Consider the following 21,011-nt stretch of genomic DNA (forward strand, 5'->3'; position numbering starts at 1 on the left):
TTTTGTGTTGAATGCCTGTGCTGATGCTTGCTCTTCAAAGGCAGATATTTTTCATTATTAAGTCCTCACAGTTACTGGACTTTTACCTTAGTGTTTGGTATGAATTGTGGGGTTGGGGTTTTTTTGGGTTTGTTTGTGTTGGGGTTTTTTTTTTCATTTTTGTCTATTTTTTATACTTTTGCCATGAAGAACATTCCTTTCTATCTTTAATTAAACCTTCCTTTGGTTACTGTCACTGGCTGTCCTATTTCCATTCTCACTTGCAATGTTAAGTTCCACTAGTCTAGGTAGCATATAGATGCTTTTGTAGTTTTCTGCAGATTTGACAACTGGTTTCTGCAGAATACACTGTTCTACTAGACTGTCCCTCTTAATATCATAAGCATTTGCAGTCCTTGTTTGACATCTTTCCCATAATACTGCTTCTCTGCGCCCCTGAGACTTAAAACCATAAATAAAGCAGAAAACTGACCAAAACAAGCCTGACCTATGCACAAGAGACAAGTTTCTAGGTTGAGCAGCAGCTTGTAGAAAACCTTGCCTTAGCAAGTCACTGAGGAGAGTAAAGATCCTTTAACTTCGTCTGCAACGCCTGCTCCAAAATAACCACAATGCAGTCCTTCGCTGGCTGTCTCAATCAGTGGAAATGACAGCTGCCCAGAAATTAAGTGGTGTAATTTATGCTCCCAGCTGAAACAGTCCGTATCTGCTTCTGCACCAGGAATTCTCCATCACACCCTCTCCACGGTATTACATTTTGTCTATATGGATGACCTGACTACATAGTCTCTATACACCAATGTATTTTCTAAACAATACGAGAACATGAAAATGTATCTCTCCTCTGGGTTTTCGAGGGATAATAATACCTGCACATCTGCCAGATTATGTTGCTAGCTACAAGGATGTAAAATGAGAAAAGGTCACAGTAGCTAATGGAATGATCCCAAGGTTTATCAGTATGAATGAGAAAATATTTCACTGGAGTTTAAAGAGGAGTAATGATTTCCTCCCTCTCCCTGCAGTTGCTTTACCCCATTTGTTTGGTTACATACAAAACATAAACAGTGAACAACTAAGCTAAGTGATGTGTTTTCCAGGGTTGTCATACCTTGTAACTTGATAATCATCACAATCCAGATTCACTGAGGGAAAGATTTATTTTATCTACTCTAAGAGGAGCTTGGTGATGGGTTTCTAATTTGTGAAACCATACCTATTTCTGTGAAGGTTTTAACACACAAATAATTAGCTATTTCCCTTTTTTTAAAGGAGTCTTTCTGTCCTCACTACACTGATTCTCTAAGTACAATTTATTATCTAAATACTAATGCATTGCGAGCTATTCAATCTCTGATTATGTCAGTGGGTAGACCAAGACAAAAACATGCAAAATCAATAAATTTATCTAGTTGTCCTGCTCAAATACCATAAGAAACAAAAGAGGCAAAACAAAACAAAACAAAACAAAAGATCAACTGAAGAAAACTGAAAAAACAACAGATCTGTGCCTTTTAATTGAAGTAGCAAATGATATACTTGTTTTTTTTAAACGTTTTACAAGGGTTAGAACAAAATATGCTGTTTTGGAGATGGTGTGCTGTTTAACACATGAAGATGGTTAACTTCCTGCCACCTTTTTCCCTGCAACAGATGTGTTACTGATTTTGCTCACCTGCATTTGGAAGAAGTTGACAAGGAGCAGTAGACTTATAGACATAACTAGTGACTTTCTGTCAGTTTTTGCCTACAATTTGCAAAGCATTTTCTGCACCCTGTGAATAAGAGTAAATGAGATTAGATTGAAGCTGAAACTCATTACAAATGCACCAGAAAATCCAGTCAGGATACAACTTATTCTTCTGTGGGTTGAACTGTGAAAAATCAAAAAGTAAATCCTGCTAGTCCAGAGAAGAAGTGTGTCGCTAGTATTTAAGTGATTTGAAAGAAGAGCAAATATTATTCACAGATTTTTCGGTAACATTAGAATGACTTTAAATGAAATTCTGGTAACTTGACATTTTCCTGTCAGTAATTTGTGTGTTTGTAGAGTGCTTATTGTTACCAACATCCTTATTTTTCAAATACTTATTTTTTGTTTACTGGATTAGTTTGAGAGTTATACAGAAGCTGTTCTAAATTTCACATGATGGAAGACTGACTTTGAAGTTTCTGAATAAATAACGTCTTCAGTAAACAGCCTGCCTCATTTATTTTCTCTGCAGTACCATATATACCAGCTTAGTAGTAATGTAAAATCCTCAGCAGAGACTTTTTTTTTACTAATTGGCGTGAACATCTGGCATTCTTAGGCCCTGGGATTTCTGTTCTTTGGCCCCTGGTCCATATTTTCACATAAAGGCTAGGACCATGTAGACATGCTTTTCTCACATCCAGAAGAAATCTGGGACATATAGCTAATGCTGAAATAAAAATGTATTACTTTTTCTTGTGGGTCTTTGGTCTCCAGAGCAAATGATACATTGCCAATAACAGAATCACCAGAAAAGAAGGTGGAAGAATTTTCACTGCATTAAGAGGTTTTTCTAAAGCTGGAAAGAAAGAGGAGAATGTACACATCTAAATTAACATCTAGATGAATAGTTCATATAAGGAATCCTAAGAAGTTGGATTTTTAGTGTTCCTTCTAAAAAGAATCTGTAGTTTAGGGACTACAGAGTGGGTGAGGATTTTTTTTTAAGGTGACAGAAAGTATTTGGTTACCTGTAGATTATATCTTGTATAGGAAAGGGGGTGTCAAGTTATTAATAGGACTGTATTAAGAAGCAGCTGCATGAAAACGAAACTAAAATTCCTATCAGTATACAGCAAAAAACAATGTAGCTGATATATGAGCTGTAGCAAGCCTCTTCAGATAAAATCCTTATATGCAATCAAAGATATAAAAACTGTTTGATAAATCTAGTAGGCCCTTTCCGTATATCTTTTTCAGTAATTATTCTTTTTCTTCCAAAAGCATCATCATGTGATCAAGAACTTCAGTCAGCCCTGGAGGAAGCTAAGCAGCCCCAGAAAGACAATGTGTTCATTCCAGAATGTGCCCAGGGTGGCCTCTACAAACCAGTGCAGTGTCATCCTTCCACAGGCTACTGCTGGTGTGTTCTGGTGGACACGGGACGTCCCATCCCTGGTACATCAACAAGGTAAGGGAACACGACTTCAGCACTTGAAAGGTGTAGTGAGATGATGCCTCAGTGCTCATGCACTGGCACATAGATTTCTATTGCTGCTGGAACTGTACCCTATAGGTTTCTTCCACTATGAAGATGAAGCAAAATATTTCTGAGAGCCACCAAAACTTAAGGTCATCTGGTCAAAGACCGTTTCACTGAAATGTCACAGGTAGTTTTCTGCCCCAGTCCTCTTTTTTATTTTCTGTTTTGTCCTGGGAAGCCAGGATGTGGAACAGATAATTAGTAAGCCCAGAGGAAATCTCACACTCCTTGGCCTGAATATAGAAGAACCAAGTAAGATGGTCTACAACAGAAACCACATCCAACTTCAGAAACGTTCAGTTATTTTTCCAGTGACCTCCTCAATTATTTCATATGGCTGACTTTGATGGAACAACTGACAACTGCTTGGGAACCCATAGAGAGGAAATATTGTTTTAGTGTGTTATTAATTGAAGCTTGGAGTTCAGTCATCTCAGCTGAGCTGGATACATGGTAAAGTATTGTTAGCCACATAGGACAGATGTAGGTAAGGCAAGTATCAGATTCTGAAAGATATTATTTAGGCTAGTTACTGAGGTTTGGCCCTTGAAATAATGCTATAGAAGCTCATATACAGCTGATGGGCAGTATGGGTATCTTGATGAAATAATAAATCTCTTCAAGCTAAAGCCCAACTTATTTTTTATCATTTGCATAAAGTTTGTGGAAAAAAAAATGCACAACGTTCTAATTCACTGTATAATATTGTATTCTTGGGGAATGTTTTTCACATATTCAAATGCCGATTTACTAACAGCTGTTTATACCACAGTCTAGACCATGCCAATTACAGTACCAGCTCAAATGAGCAGGACTTAAAGTTGCTATTAATCTGCTGTTTCTGGCAAGTTGAGACCCATAAACTGTCAAAACAAAGTAGGCCAAATTTAGTCCTGAAACTGAAGGATCAGTACATGTGTTGTGTGAGTACCTGGAGATGTCCTCTACAGATTCCATAGGTTCCCTTTTCTGCTCTTCCTCTATTCTCCACTCCTAGGTTTGTTCGCTGTTTCTTGTTTTTAGTGCTAACACTTATTGTAATTAAAGTTTAAATAATTTTATGGAGCCTTATTTCCTATTCTCTAATTTGAGTCCAAATTATCTTCTTGTGCTCATCAAGCAACAGGACCTCTGCTGATTTTTTGGTAGTTCTTCTTTATGAGTATCATTTTATTATAGAACCACAGAACAGTTGAGATTGGCAGTGACCTCTGGAGATTCCCTAGTCCAACCCCTCTACTCAAAGCAAGGTCATCTGGAGTAGATTGCTCAGGACCATGTCCAATTGGGCTTCAAGTTTCTCCAAGGATGGAGATTACACAATATCTCCAGGGAGCCAATTTAAAAAAAAAAAAAAAAGAAAAGCTTTTTCTTATATTTAAATGAAATTTCCTGTATTTAATTTCGTTCCCATTGTTTCTTTTTCTGTCACTGGACATTGCTCAGAAGTGTCTGATTCTTCTTTCTCACTTTTTCCCCCTTTAGATATTCATAGACATTAGTAAGATTCTCCCTGAGCCTTCTCACCTCCCTTAACCTACTGGCAATACTATTCCTAATGCAGCCTGGGAGTCTGTTGATGTCCTGCGCTACAAAGGCACATTGCTGCCTTATACTAAGTTTAGTGTCCATCAGAAATCGCAGGTCCTTGCCACAAAGTTGCTTTCCAGCTGGTTTGCCCTCAACCTGTGGTGGTACAGGGGCTTAATCTCCCCTAGTTGTGGGAATTCTGTATTTGCATTTTTTGAACTTCATTAGATTCCTACCAGCCCATTTTTCCAACCTGTTGAGGTCCCTCTGAATGGCAACACAACCATGTGGACTATCAGCCAATCCTCACATTTTTGTATCATCTGTAAACTTACTGAAGTTGTTCTCTGTCCCAGCATCCTGGTCATTAATGAAGAGGCTAAACAATACCAGCTGGATCACTCCACTGGTGACTGGCTTTCAACTGGAATTTTTGCTGCTGGTCACAACTCTTTGAGACTGGCAGTTTGACTGGTCTTCAACACACCTCACTGTTCATTTATCTAACCCATACTTCATCAGTTTGTGTATGAGAATGCAATCAGACACAGTGTCAAAAGCCTTACTAAAATTAGGGTAAATATATCTGCTGCTCTCCACTCATCCACTGAGCAAATCATCTATCTCATCATAGAATGCTGCAGGCTTGACCAGGCATGGTTTCCTCTTCATAAATCCATGCCAACTACTCCCAATCACCTTCTCACCCTTCATATGTTTTGAAACAGCTTCTAGGAGGATTTACTTCATCACCTTCCCAGGAACTGAGGTAAGGCTGAGTAGCTTATTATGCAGCTCCTTCTTGAAGATAGAAGTGACATTTGCTTTCTTGCAGTCCCAAGGAACCTCCCCTGGTCACCATGACCTTTCAAATATCATTGAATGTCATAATGACATCAGCCATCTCCTTCAGCACTTGTGGGTGCATCCCATGAAGTTACATGGATTTGTCCAGTTTATTCAAATGATCCATGACTTAATCCTGCTCCACCACGGATAAGTCTTCCTTGGTGCAGACTTTACTAGTGGTCTCGGGAACTTGGGATTCCTAAAGACTGATTTTACAAATAAAGACAAAGGAAAAGAAAGTACTGAGTACTTCTGCCTTCTCCATGTCCTTTGTTTCCTGTCCCACTCGACAGCAGGCCCACATTTTCCCTATTTTTTTTCTGCTGATATGTGTGTAAGAAGACCTCCTGGCTACCATTTATGTTCCTTACCAGATTTAGCTCCAGGGATTTTGGCCTTCCTAAAGCCATTCCTGCACACACACACACATTGTCTGCATATTCCTCCAGTATCACCAGACCCTGTTTCCACCTCTTGTATACTTCCTTTTTATGTCTCAATTTTTTTAGGTGCTCCTTGTTCACCTGTGCAGGATTCCTACACTGGGATGAACCATTCCTGAAAATGGAGGTAGCGATCCTTCAAAATCAACCAGCTCATTCCTCTATTCATATTTATAGTGTGCAGGCAGTGCATGGGATTTCAGCTTCTGCTGTCACACCGAATGGAATTCTAGGTCTTCCCAACACCTTGAGGACTCATCTAGGGATCTAGAATCAGTATCCATCTTCTTTTTTTCTTCTTTGTTCTACTGGCCTCTTGAGTTCTGCAACTACACGGTAACTCAGCTGTGGGAAAAGAGATGTCAGGGAGTTCTTTCACTGTGCTGCATGTCTCCGAAGTTGGAAGGCTGTCAAGTTGGATTCACTCTCACATATATGTTTTAGAAACAAACCTTCCTTTTGCTCAGTGAGTGCTCTACCTAATGACTAATAATGAAAAGATCAACTGATGTGGTCTTGACCATTTCTAATTTGTTCAGTTTCGCTGGACTTATGGAGAGTCCTCAATGGAACTCTGAGAAAGTAGTATTTTGTAATATCCCCAGACAGGACATTTTTGAGCACAGATGGATAAGTAGAGTACTCAATTTTAAGAGTTTCATACTGAATAAAGAATGACTGAGGTATTTAGGAATTTACAGTCCTGGTAAACAAGCAGGTGGGATTACCGCCTGGAGTTTAAGAGGAGTGTCTAGACCTCATTTCTGGGAAAGATTTAGGTGGGCTGGAATCCCATTAATTATTTCCTGATTTTTTTTTCTATGTTGATTTTTTTTTTTTTTTTTTTTTTTTTATCCTAGCAGAGGGAAGTAAAGAGGGATCAGAATACAACGAAAACTCTGCAGTTGTTGTTTCTGTAATTCTTTCTTACAGAATGGAAAGGGTGAACATGTGAGTCTCCTAGTTTAAAGAACCAGGGACTCATGAAAAATGGTTTATGATATCTTCCAGCTTTTCACTGCAAAACACAGATTAGAAGACCAGCTGTTAAAACTCTACTGCAGGAATCGACAGCTTTAGTACTCCTAGTAGCAAGAAGTATGCATTGCATTTGGGCATCTCTGTTCTGAAAATCTGGTTCAAAATCACTAGGGGACAACAGTGAAAGGACAGAGAGTGAGAAGAGTTTAGCATTCTGCATGTTGTTTGTTTTGATTGCATTTGTGAGGATGAATTTTGTCGTATCATCAGGCTCCGAATACCACAATAAATAGTAGTCCCATTAAATTAGACCCACAAAATTAGGGGAAGTTATTAATACTCATTGACCTTCTAATATCTCATCATGTGAAGCAAAGATAAATCATTTTTCAGTGAAGGTATTCTAGAAAAAAGCATATAATTCTAGAGTTAAAATAGAGATATGTGAATGAAGCACCACTCTAGGATATTTAAGCCAGTAAAACTCACAAGAAATATGTAAAGTTGTGGTATAAATCTGGCTTTTGTGAAAGCTAAGAGGAAACATCCACATGACTAAAAAGAGGTAATGCATTTAAAGGGTACAAAACCATACCCTTGAAAATCTATTGGCATGGTCCTTACCAGCTGGTTCCCATTGCCTCCTGGACAGCATAGTGTGACCCTCAACCTTTTTGCTCAGCAAGGCCATAAGTCTGTGTTCTCACATGCAACTTTTTAGCAACTAGGATCATGGGCAAAGGAATGCCCAACCCATGCGCACAAGATTCTCTAAACTTAAAAAAGAACATAAGTCAGCTGCTTCAGGAGGCTGCCCAAACTGTAGAATTGAAACTCTCCATCCTCCACTGCTTTATATACCTCAATAAATCTCAGTCCTTCCCAGCAGACTGCTCAGAGGTATAAAGCACCCTTCATAAACTCATAATGACTCTAGATATATTTTCACTGCTGGGGATTCTTTGCCTTTTAAAATTCAAAAGAGTAACTTGGGATGACTTTTGACTACATTATTTTTAACCTGACAGTGCTCCATTCTGACATGCTATCCCTTTCCCATTCTTTCCCCATGGAAGCTGAGGCAAGTGTGTTTTTTTATCAGTGTGGCTGTGCCTGTGTGGTAAATTTCTAATGATTCATTTAAACCTTCTTCAGTTGCTTTAAGGAGGTAAACATGGACTTTTCTCATTATAGCATTTTAACACCTGTTGGGCTTTAATAGATGTAATTTGTATATGATGAACTATATGTGTATTTAACAAAATAAAAGCCAAGAAGGTAGAAGAGTAGAGGCCAAAAAAGAAAGTGTAGGCACAGAGCAGTGACATTAACAGAAGAGGACGAGAGGAATGCAGAATCAGGTATCAGTTTAATCAGGGACCAGGCTGGTTGCCAGATACTGCATTAGTGAGTATTGCTCAAAGATTTCCCTTTCACTCTTTTCTTGGCTCATGGAAGTGGTCATCCATCAGGTATCTGAATCCAACCCATGTGATCAAAGCAGCTTCTATTCCTGCTGTTCTTTAGGGGAAAAAATTGTCTGTAGTTCTCCCATGTCCATGAAGCAACACTGTACATTCTTGCAGCAGCCAAAATTTGATTTAATTCCACCAGGTAATTAAGGTCAGAATATTTTTGTACTCTTCTTAGGGGCAGTTTGGCCTGGACTGAGGAGACACCCACAATTTAATGCATTTAAAAAGAACATTTTGTTCCAAAAATTTGAATTAGTATGTTTTAATTAGTCATTTTAGTATGTTACTCAGTAAATGTCACTTTGGGGAACGCTAGAATAGGAGAACTTCAAGGGAAGATGAGCAGTTACATAATATATGAAAGAACCTAGATTTATTGAACAGGTATGTATGTGCAAACACATGTACATGGACACAAGTTACATTATTAAGTGTTTTTAACTGAGAATTGAAACTTTATCTGAAACGGTACACACGAAATTTTGGAGCTTCAAGCTCATTTAGGAGAATGAGATGGTAAAATTTCCCAGAGTTTCTGTCAAGTTAAAAACCACCGTGCATCAATAGAGGCATTGTAAGAAAAAAAAACAAAGAAACCAAAACAGATTCAGCAGCAGATGGTCTCATGCCTCTCAGTCTTGCATGAAAGATATTGCTAGTGCTGTTGTGCAAGTCAATGTTTGTTAGAAGTACAAATAGCACAGAGTTGCTTCTTACCAGCTGGACTAACAAAGTGGCTTTAAGTAAACTCAGAAAGCACAGAGGAACCAGAATATTCTGGTAGCAGGTGGAGATTCAGTCTTTTTTCCATTTCAAGCTGTTCCAGCCCAATTCCCTTCCTTCTGGAAGCCCCATCAGTTCTTCACGCTTGTTCAAAAATGTTAGTTGTTCATGGTTAGCCCTTCTTGTATAAACTAACATTTTTTTGGAGATGATACAGTTGCACATGGCTTTAGAGCTACAGTAGTAACTAACTACAGTATCCGCCTTGCTGTGATTTTGAAATTGCTTGTCTGGTGTTTCGAATCTGTGTCAGTTTTCAGAATCTATCATATTATTTACAACTTTTTGACTTGGTAGGTGGGAGGAGAGCCTGACTTTTTTTGTTTGTTTGTTTGATTTGCTTGTTTGGTTTTGTTTTGAGGTTTCTTTCTGTGTGTTTTCAATATTATTTTTTTATTATGTGTTCCTTTAAAGCAAATCTCCACAATTCTCTCCTTCCTCAGTTTTCCTCCCTATAGAATGGGCTTTGGAACAGACAATAATTTTTTTAGTTTGGTATCAACCTCAGGAGAATAAAGATGTGCTGTCTTCTTTGAGGTAAGTGAAAAATGGGCAGATGAATTTGCATTGCCTCTTCTGAACAAAAACCAAGCTTATTCCCTGAATAAAAGAAGGTACAAGTTTAATTTGCACTACAACATTGGAAATACATTAGTTCTAAATCAAATTAAGCTTTGCTGGTTTTATTCTCTCCCTGTTCTTTAGGTATGAACAACCTAAGTGTGACAACGGTGCCAGAGCTCACCCAACAAAAACAAAGGATTTGTACAAAGGACGCCAGCTTCAAGGTCAGCGAAACAGATAAATTTGGTTTCATGCATTTCAATATGTTGTTTAATCACTGCACATACATCAAAACAATGTATCTTTTAGATATGGCTATATTGATTTGCCATTGACTGAAGCTTTGACTTTGGAACAGCACATGGAAATATGAGTCTTGGGATGTTGTCAGAGAAAGTAAGGCTCATTTTTCTCAGTAGTTTAAAGGTAGTCACTTTTCCTTACCAGAATTATTAATTGCTGTTGTATCAGAGAAGTCAGCAAATATCCAGTATAACTTGGTCTGTAGTTCATAATCCTTGTTGTAGCAAAATACATGTGAAATTTGCCTCTGTCTTTAAATCACCCTAAAAAACTGTATCTACTTGCTTCTTTTTTTTTTTTTTTCCCCAACAGTACCATTGTCAGTTTATTTCAGAATAATGTTATTTTATTGTTCTCTGTTGCAGGAACAAACCTGGGTCTTTATTAGAATTTTAATTTTTTCAAACTTTTTATAAGCATGTGAGAAATCTTATCTCCGGATAGCGGAGCTACACAGAAGTCAGTAGACTTGCTTCATTTTCGAAATGGCTTTTTAACATGTTTGAATAACTTGAGATGTAGCAGGTTTAGTGATATTGCACATTATGAGGGAGTTATGAATCACATTCAGCTATTGTGAAGAATGAGAAACAAGAAAAAATGTGGACAAATTTTTTGTATCATGAGAAATATTTAAGTTCAGCCACCTAGAGACACAGTGAGCAAATAATTCCAAGCTAAACGTGCTCATTGATGTTGAAATGTGTATTAAAGCACACATTAATAGTCTCTGTCATGAAACAAATTTAATTAAAAGATATAACAAAAAAGGAAGTAGGAAATGTAAATGATATGTAATTATACCATATATAATTATATGTTGTGTTCTACATAGAAAGAAATCAATCATAGGATTAACTATAAGCCATCCAATTACTGTGGCTGTAAAAATGGCAAGTGTGTGTCCCCCCAAAAAATCTAGTTAGCTATAATGGGACAGGCAAACAGGAACAGGGCAGACAATGCAGACAAGGAAACATTCATGCCATTTTAGATAGCCTTACTATTTTTTTTCTGGATTTTATCTAGAACCATGAGTTAAAGTCTGGTCATCTGTGTTCATGAAAATGGATACATAGGAGAAGTTAGTTAGTACTAATGTATCAGGGAAAGCAGCTCCTTTCCAAGAGAAGGCAGGTGGTATTTGCTTCATTTAAACAAAGAAGATGACATCTGAAGGTGACATTGTTCCTCTGAGACCACGAGGAAGAGAAACTCTTTTCCTCCATGATGATTTTGTCACAAGAAAAATAAATATGAACTACCCTGAATGAATTTCACCTGGGAGGTATAAAGCAGTGGGGCAACAGCCTTCTAAAGGACTAGAAATGAAGCAGAAAATCTGGCTAGCTTCTTAGGTAGATCTTGATTACTTAATGAAAGAGACGGTCAGAGAGAGGGTTGAATGAGTGAGGTACTCACTCCACATTGTGGCTTATCAATTAAGATACTGAACATATATATATACACTAAGAGATGAAAAGCTGATTTACACTAAAAATTCACAGCTTTTACCAAATGTCTCCATTTCATTTCCTTCACAAAAAAGGGATGGAGCATGCCTGACTTGCAGGTGTGCTGTTTAGCTGCTCACAGGGTTCAGCAAGAACCACACATGCTACATATTCAGATATGTGAAACCTAGTCATAAATGTACCTGTTGACAGTCAGATTGGTGGGTGATGTTTCTCCATCATTTCATCAGTCAGTACTTGCTTACTGAAGTTACTTAATGCTGTTGTAGATTCTAGGAAACTAGCAGGTGTTTCAGGGATAATTTGGGAAATATTTTGGACCTTATTATGGCTTTTCAACAATTTAAGGGGGCTTATAAGTAAGATGGGGTCAGACTTTTCAGTAGGACCTGGAGTAGGACGAGGAGTAATGATTTTAAACTAAAAGAGGGTAGATTCAGACTAGATATAAGAAATGAATTTTTTACAATGAGGGTGGTGAAACACTGGAACAGGTTGCTCAGAGAGGTGGTAGATGCCCCATACCGGCAGACATTCCAGGTCAGGTTGGATGGGGCTCTGAGAAATCTGATCTAGTCGAAGACATCCCTGCTCATTGCAGAGGGATTGGACTAGATGACCTTTGAAGGTCCCTTCCAGCCCAAACTATTCTATGATTTTTTACAATCCTTACTCCATGCAAAGCAATGGAAACTTGGCCATCTACAACAATTTACTTCAAAGAGCATCTGCATAGTTACAGACATGGATAATTACTTGACTTCCTGTCTGTATTTTCTGAGTAAAAAGAACTTACACTCTGAAGAAAGCAGAATGGAAGCTGAAGAAACAAGTTTTGCCCTAAAAGACGTAACTCACTGCTCACTCCTACCTTTTGCTAAAAACTTTGAAGAAGTACTTGCTAGCTGGAATCTTAGAGGGAGGATGGGCAGGTGAAGGGATTTAAGCTTTCACACATCTATTTCTTATCCAAACTGGTAGTGTTTTATACAGTACAGTGATAAAGATTTATCTAAAGTCAAGATACTTTGCTAGTGAAAGAATTAACAAGAACGTTTCATGCAGTAAACTCTTACATGATAAATTAAGTTTTGTCAGGTTAGGCAATGGTCTTCTGATTTTCTCTTTCTACTTTATGGTATTTTGCATTATGTGAGCTTTAGTCCAGAAAAATGCTGTAGAAATGTGAGCTCATAATTTTCATAAATTATTATGTAAGGCATTATTTACTCTCCCATACCTTATATTGCTTAATCTTTCACTTCCAAATGCTTTATATTATTCTAAAATAAGGTGAATACCAAAATTTCCTGACATTTAATAAATACTTATGGATTAGTTAGAAAAATATCCTTGTTCTACTCTGCAGTAGCACAGAGAAGGTACATGCCCCTAGAAGTAAAAGGGGCAAGAGGTTACTTCACAGTTGCAGTTGTGTTAAGGTGTTTATTTTCCTTTCTCTCTCTTACAGCTTTCTCTTTCTCAAGTAGTCTTTTAAGTGCCCAAGTCCTCAACTGGTAAATTTCTCATCATACAAACACTACATCACCTAAAAATGAATTGAGTTTACTTTAGAGAGTTTTTGAAAAAAGGGGATTGAAAAAGGATCTTGCACAGGTGTGGCTAGTTGTTAACAAGTAACACATAAAATTACACAAATGCCTAATATTAATCAACTTTTTGGTAGAAGTAAACCAGTGTTACTCAAAGTTTCTCTGTTGTAAGCCATGTTACATAGGCATGTTAGTGTTGCCTAAATTTAAATATAGCATCTGATTGATGAGTGGTACCAGGACTGAATAAAAAGTGTAGGCTAATTGTGTACTTACTTTTAACGAATAATACATTTTTGAAATGCTTGATTTGCATCTTATACTCAAAAAAATGCAGTAGCTTTGGGTGAAATGACTATGACTGTCCCCATGTAAAACAAGGAAGATTTTAAAATAATTATTTTACTGCAGTGAGTGATCTTATATAGGATAAAACCCACTGGCACATCCTCAGGTGGATTAAATTGGCATAGTTCTACAGTTATATTGATTTATACCACCTGAAAATTTGAACCTATTACATGTTAAGCTAAATATTTTTAGCAATAATTTGCAAATAAATCAAGATGCAGTTTTGGCAAACATTTATATCTTGTTAAGGCAAAATTGTAGAAGGTAAGGACCCCTTGGAGTGTATGGCAAAACTCCCACTGATTTAAACTGAGCTAAGAATATATCCTCACATCCTAAGGGTAACTTAATATAAAGCATCTGAAATGGAAGGCTAATCTAATGTTTGTAAGAACAGTCCAAACCACCTGTATCTGTTAGATCAGGCTGGAAGTTATATAAAAGAATTCTTCCCATTAGATTTCTAATCCTTTTTTTTTAAAGCCAAAACATTTTTCTGAGGTTACTTGTGGTTTTGATATTTCTCAGAAACTCGTTATTCTGAGATAATGAAAATAACTCCAGAAGTCTAGAGAAAGGAGTCAAGAGAATGTCATATACCGGGGAAACAGAATGGGTTTTTACTTTTCTCACTGTCAGAGTTTTCAAACATTTGTACTTTGACCTTTTGTTCTCCTCTATGTTATATGGTAAAATAGATGCCCTGTGATGAACTGACGTATTCTGTAAAGAATCTCAAATAGTTTGTTTCAGACTTTGGGTTATTTTTTATCATGCACTCTCAATTAATGTATATTTATTTATAAATTATATAGATGTACTACTGTAGTAATATATTAAGTACATGGTAAAACATACCTAAATATAAGAATTAAAAAAGGATGAAAAGAAATGAAATAAACACTTTAAAAAAAATCATTTATTAATAGTACAAGAAAGTTTTCTTCCTGAACTTCAATGGGTTGTCTTGTGCCCCACCCTGGGATACGTGCACCCCACTTTGGAGACCAGTGCCTTAGACGGAGGATAATCTACCTGTTCATAAAGGTAGTCCTGTCTCTACTTTAAGCAACCTGGAAGAAAGGACTTGTATGTGTAAGAGAGCAAGACATGATAGCATATTGAGGCAACGTCAGACCACTCAGCTAATTTAACTCAAGGGCAAATCTTTTTCTTATTTAAAAACTATGCATTGAATGCAAGAAAGGTTCTGCTTTAGGCTGTGTTGTATGTGAGGGCTGGATTAACTTCAGATAATCCTTTATATAGTATAAGATTTTTGTATTCTTAACCTGGGAATTTATCTGTTTTTCCTGTAACATAATTTTCATTACCAAGACCTGAAATTTGAAAAGTATGTTGGGAAACGTGATTTTGCTCACATAACAGCCTTAATTAGAAGTACCCTTATCTTTCATGAAGGGAAAAAATAATAGGAATCCAAATGAGTAAAAGGCATGCAAGCTTGAGAGAAGGACACAATGTCAAGCTGGATTTTTAGACTTTACTGTGTTTCTCTGGTTTTGTGGCTTTAAGTCAGACCATTAATTTTGGTTCTATTTCATTTTTGTTTGTTTAGCTTTCTCTTTTTCTTTAGCACAGGATGTTTTTTGAAGTTCCTATAGTTGTGATACTTCCTCTCAGATAATTTGGGAGGGGAAACTGTAGTTGGAAATGACAGTGCCTTATAAACTGTAACAGTAATACAATCTACTGACTTGGGTGAGTGTGCAGATTCAGTAAGTCTGTCTAGTAAAAGTCCTGATAATGTCTCTTTTCTATTTTCTCAAAATAGCATAGCTCTTCACTGCTGAATATTTCCTTTTACTGAGACACCGATCTCGATTAACCTAGCTGGAATCCAGCAGAATGCATCAATTGCATTGAAGTCACTTTAGACTTCTACTGATCGCTGTGTTGGTACTGCGATGGTCTACAGTTTAGGTCAAGATAAGAATGTTTAAATATTACTTAATTGACATGCCTTGATGTATGTTCCTTGTATAGTCAATCAACTTACTTCATAACAGAAAAAAAAAAAAAAAATCCCTCAAAACTCTTCCTTAAATATGATTGTGTTCAATTACAGATTGTTTTCTGATTTCATAGCCTACTGGTGTCTCTGTTCTCAGCTATTGTTTTGTCCTAGGGATCTTCATAACCTTGGCATTCAAGCAGTTAATATTTTCTCCTGAAAATCATGCATGAGAGCTGTTTACCTCATTTGCTTATTTCAAATTTGCATTACTTAAGAGAAACAAAAGTATTCCAACTGCTCAATTCTCTTCCTGTTGTAATGGCTTAATTCACTGTGTTTCTGATGAAATATTCCAGCACTGACCCTGAACAGTTTATATTCTGTGGAGTAAAACTCATGATTTAAGTTACGGGCGAATTATGTGTGGATAAGTACAGTTTTCTTTTGGTTGTTGGCAGTGCATTTTTTTTTTCCAAAGTTAAAGAGAAATAATCGGAAACGCTCAAACCACGACAATGCATGACCCACAGCCGAACAGCTATCCTATAAAGTGTTTTAATTCAAAGGCAACTTTTTTTTTTTTTTTTTTAAAAAAAAGTGATAGAGGCTTAACTGCTTTTCCTTTTGAGGTATGATCCATTATATTTTTACAGTTGCTCTGCTTTTGACCATGAACACATCAGATTTCATAAGGTAACAGACTATTTCCCAGCTAAAATGCTGAGGTACCACCACTGGTCTATTTAATCTTGCTTACTGTAGCTGCACACACGTCTTCATTTCCTCTACAGAGTCTGGTACCAGCACTGAGTAGAAAATAATCTTGCCTTACTACACATTCTTAGACATTCAAATGATTAAAAATTTGCTTGTTTTTCAAAGTACCAACTCAGTAATTGAGTATTTCTGATCAGATTGCAGATTATATAGATATGCTTGCCTTTCCATGAGCTTCAAACTGTTAGGTCAGTTAGCATGTAATTTTCTCTACTGAGATATGATTTTAAAATATTTTTATTACATAGCCAGCTTTTTGGCTGCATGAGCTAATATTTAAAATATCCCTTTCTACTATTGAATTTTGAAGCTCTGAATTGTCAAACAATAATTTGAAGTTGCTGGCTGTTCTGACTGAGACCGTAACTATCATCCTGAGCCTTATACTGCTTTATGTACCAAGACATACTCAGCAGGCAAGCTCTATGTGGAGGAGACCTGCCTAGTTTGAACTATGACCAGGAAATGTTGGCGCAAAGCTGGTGTGAACCTTGCTGGAGTAGCTGTGTGGCAAGGATGAAGGGATTGGGGTTGCCTGGAGCTTGACAGGGCCTGCAGGGAGGATGGAAGAGGTGAGGCTGGACCAAGAGGTGCAGAGGGGTGCTGAAGGGCCAGGCTTGATTTTCCTTAGTTCCGTAGTGCTGGGGAAGACAGGAGAATGGCTGCTTCCACTTGTAAAGCAGCAGCTACCTTCTCTAATGTGTGGGGCTCCAGGAGGAAGCCTGTTTTTCCAGTCCTCTGCTTTTCTGAGCAGCTAGATGCTTTCCCAATACCGTATGCTTCATAATGATATTGGTTAGCGACAGCTTGGTGAAGGGCCCTTTCCATATGTTACAGTCCACTGCAATGATCCTGTGCTGTCAGCATGAGACAATGGTGGTGGGGGATGCTGGTGAGATGTGGGTACCAAAGAGGAGACCTGCATGTCCACAGTGCAGTAAGGTTAACACAACTCCAGAGCTCTTGGTGGACAAGAAGAGTGGGTGCAGGCAGCAGCCAGGCTGGTATTGCAATCATGGGCTCGATCAGTCCCCACCCTGTAACACAAAAGCTTATTTGAGTACTGAGTAGTGGTGGCCTGGTGAGGACACTGGGATAAGGCAGTACTTCTCATGGCTATATGGGCCTTCTGGTCAAACCTCTGTATAAAGAGGGAGGTCTCCAGCAGTAAGTCCTGTTTCCTGAGGTCATTACTGTGGCTTAGGAACAGCTGAACCCCCAAAGAGGACTCTGTCTTTAACCTACAACAGTTTGCTTGGGCTTTTGGATTTAGTAGCTTCAATATTATTACCCTATTGTCTGGTGACGTGATTATATTGTAGTGTCCCAGTGGGCAGTTTTGCTCCAGATGAAGGAAAGCCTGTAAGTTATATTTCAAGGCTCTGCATATCACATTTATTTCCTGCACACCCACTTCTGTCTATCTCCACATCCTGTCTTTACTTACCAATAATCTGGCCACACTTTTTCGTATTGTTTTATTTTTGCCTCAATTTGTAGTCATTTATTAAAATGTCTACAACCTAAAGCAGAAACATTAGTATCTGAAAAAACAAACAAAAAATGCTCAAGCACATAATTTAAGAGCTGCTGTAACTCCCAGTTATGTGTGAATTTGTCTAAAAAAATTCCAGTGAAAGCATTTGAGCTACTAATACAGTGCCAGTGAAAGACACAGCTGTCACAGCTAGCAAAAGAGAAAAGCTGGCTGATTAAAGGTGATGATACTGGCTCAGAAATAGCATTTCATTCATTGCCCTATTTAATATTAACCTATATTTTTGTGTTTATTTTAAAGGGCTATATTAGGGCTAATAAACACTGATTTCATTTTCTCTCAGCATTAAAAAAATGCTGGAGGCTGTGCCAAGGAATATAAACTCAGTTTCTCACCTCACTTGTTGCTGTCCTCCCTTTACAGCCAAATCCCTTGTTAAGCAGAGCAGCCTTTCCTGCTGTGCTGCTCTGTGCCATTGGGTCCCGCTCTCAGTGGGAGCTGAGAAAGTCTCTGCAGCAGAACACATCTGTCCAGGGATGGATGCCCAGAAAGGGAGAACGCTCTCCTGTGTCTGGCTGGCTTCCCCTGAGATTGTCACCCAGCAGCTTTACAGTCACTATCTCTGTACCAGCTCTATCCAGATGAGTTTCTGATTGTGTTTTTCATCTTCTGGGCCAAGGAATGATTAATTTAACAAATGCTTTCTCCCAGAAATGCCTTTTCTAAGTCTGAATGCACAGAAAAGTTCCCCTGACCCTCATGAAACTGTTAATTTGTACCCATTGAGGCTGTAAATATGTCGATAAATGCTGCACCCTGCACTTGATGAATTTGCCATTGATTCTGATAAAAGTGGAACCTTTTCTTCCATCTCTACTAGGGAAGTTATTATTTTGGAGTGAATATATATACATACATAGATCTGTATATATAAACACACACACTTAAAAAAACCCAACAACTTTGTTTTCCCTTCACAAGAAATAATAAACTAAGTGAAGCCTGTTCCACAATAAAACTTCAGTAAAGTTGAAAAAAGACATTTCAGAAGGATATTTAAGTTTTTACCTTTAATTTATCTATACAATTTAATCCACACATTTAATCCATAATTTAATATATACAGTGTTCTAAATCCAGCAATGAAAAAGTTTTGAATGAACACATTTGTTTTTTCTTTTTAAAAATAGAACAGCATCATGGATACTAATCTCATTATTATGAGTATTGTTAACTTATGGAGCTGATTTAGAGAGGGTTAGGGAGTGTTTTTGGTTTGGTTTGGTTTGGTTTAGTTTGTTGTTTTTGTTTTATTTGTCTTTACTGAAAAACTTCCAAGCATTGTCTCAATCTGTGCTTATACTTAGTAGTCCTCTACCTCCACATGATATAATTTTGCTTGGATATCTCTGAACTGCTTACAGGAAGGAGTCCACCCATTAAAAAGGATCAAAATAGTGAATTTCCTACCTAAAAGCAAATGAAGCCTTGGAAGTCAGTGAAAGCTTGGAAAGACTTTGTAATGCCATGGCAGATTAGCTTGTTACAAGCAGATGTAATACACAGCCCCCCCAGATGATACTCGGAGTGCATTACTAGTCAAACCACACTTGGAAGAGTAGAAAAGTGTATTGTAGTCATCACACCAAAAGAGAAAAAAAAATCCACAAGGCATTAATTCTTACCCATTCAAGCAAATGGTCATTTTTGTGATATCTAAAGATAGAATAGAGATTTTGATATATAAATATTCAATGAGTTCAGATCTTTATACTAGAATTATGACTCTTTGTCCCATTGATATATGGTTGAGATTGAACCTCTTTCAGAAGTGCTTGTCTCCATGGACTGTAGAGGGAACAAGTATAACTAATACTAGTAGCTGAATCTATTTTGATAGCTCAACTTAAATGACATAATTCCCACCTTACCTGAACAGATCATGCAAACGAACAGCTATGATATTCCACAAGCAGTGAGATTCAGCCTGGCTTTATCCCTGCTGTGGTCAATGGTATTCAGCTGAGATTGGATCATGCAGCAACATTTTTTCTCGCACTGTTCCACTCTGAAGTGCTTTTAGCAGGGGAATACATCTGACAGTGCTAATAGAGTACGAGAGCATCTGTTTGAAAAATGGCATTTTTTCAGATGCTCCTTTATCTCACTTAAGTGTTTGGAGTATTACCTAGACTGCTGATATCAGGTCAGGGGGAGGAGGAGAGGAATGACTAATTGCTCCCTGAAACTAATTTAGTCTAATGAAATCTTCAGTTTAATTCTCCTTAAACTAACATTTCACGGCCCTGCTTACTGATGACAAACCCAAAGTGTTTGTGCATGGACTAATAATCTATACTTCAGATTATTTTTGTCAGTAAGCGTTCAGCCGCTCCAAAGCATGTAGCATTGAGGCCTTCTTGGGGACAAACAGAGATGCTCTAGAATTCAGAGCTGAGAGATCTTCCTTTCTACTAGACATTATATTTTCCTTTTATCTTTCTTTATTTTTATTTTTTTTTAAATACCATAAAGACGAAGAAGGAAATGAACTTATGTGAAATGGTTTGATGCAGAGATTAGCCTAATCAAGAAATCCAAGCGAAAGTGTAAAATGGTGCATGTTAAACAGCTTTGTTTCTTTAAGCAAGGACTCTGTGGAAAATATACGTGAGCATTAAGAAAATCAAGACACTTAGTAACTTATAAAAGAATTCTGAAGTTTACAATGAAAAAAACTCACACCCTTTTAAAACAGCTCCTGGTAAATACAGGACTGTAGATACTGAGGTATTGTCTGTGCCCAGTATAAAATCCTAACTTAAGCACAGTGAAGCTTTGATCACACTGGAACCTAAAATGGATTAGATTATTTGTCCACAATGAACAAACTTTGATTCTGTATTCCTAAAGATACTAATCTTCAACAAATGCTTTTAAAAAATCTTGAAATAATTTCTGGTACAGTGAAGACATGGGAGAGATGTCTCATAATAACTTGAGGCAACTGGATTGCAGTTCTTGGGTGAAAAGCAGAAAAAACAACACAAGAAGAGTGGAAGATTGATGTAGAATAAACTCAATGTTTTCTACCTGAATGCCCGCAATTATTATCATCTTGCAATCTGAAAGATGGCAGGAAAAACTCATATGACTGAAAGGAAAAGGCAAAAACCTTTTAGTCTGCCAGGGCTGTAATCATAATGAAAAATGAC

The 21,011-nt window shown here is 37.5% G+C and overlaps 1 protein-coding gene across 6 annotated transcripts in view; it reads left to right on the forward strand.

The window, feature by feature from the left end:
* SMOC2 (SPARC related modular calcium binding 2) overlaps nucleotides 1-21,011 on the forward strand; it is a 143,010-nt gene that overhangs the window by 94,257 nt on the left and 27,742 nt on the right. For all 6 annotated transcript variants that reach the window (XM_021296190.2, XM_065057682.1, XM_013369084.3 and 3 more), the window contains exons 8-9: nucleotides 2,978-3,164; nucleotides 10,003-10,085. In XM_021296190.2, coding sequence (XP_021151865.1) covers nucleotides 2,978-3,164; nucleotides 10,003-10,085 — 270 coding nt within the window. The remainder of the gene's footprint in view (nucleotides 1-2,977; nucleotides 3,165-10,002; nucleotides 10,086-21,011) is intronic.

Source organism: Columba livia, chromosome 3, assembly GCF_036013475.1.
Source record: "Columba livia isolate bColLiv1 breed racing homer chromosome 3, bColLiv1.pat.W.v2, whole genome shotgun sequence".
Lineage (NCBI taxonomy): Eukaryota > Metazoa > Chordata > Aves > Columbiformes > Columbidae > Columba > Columba livia.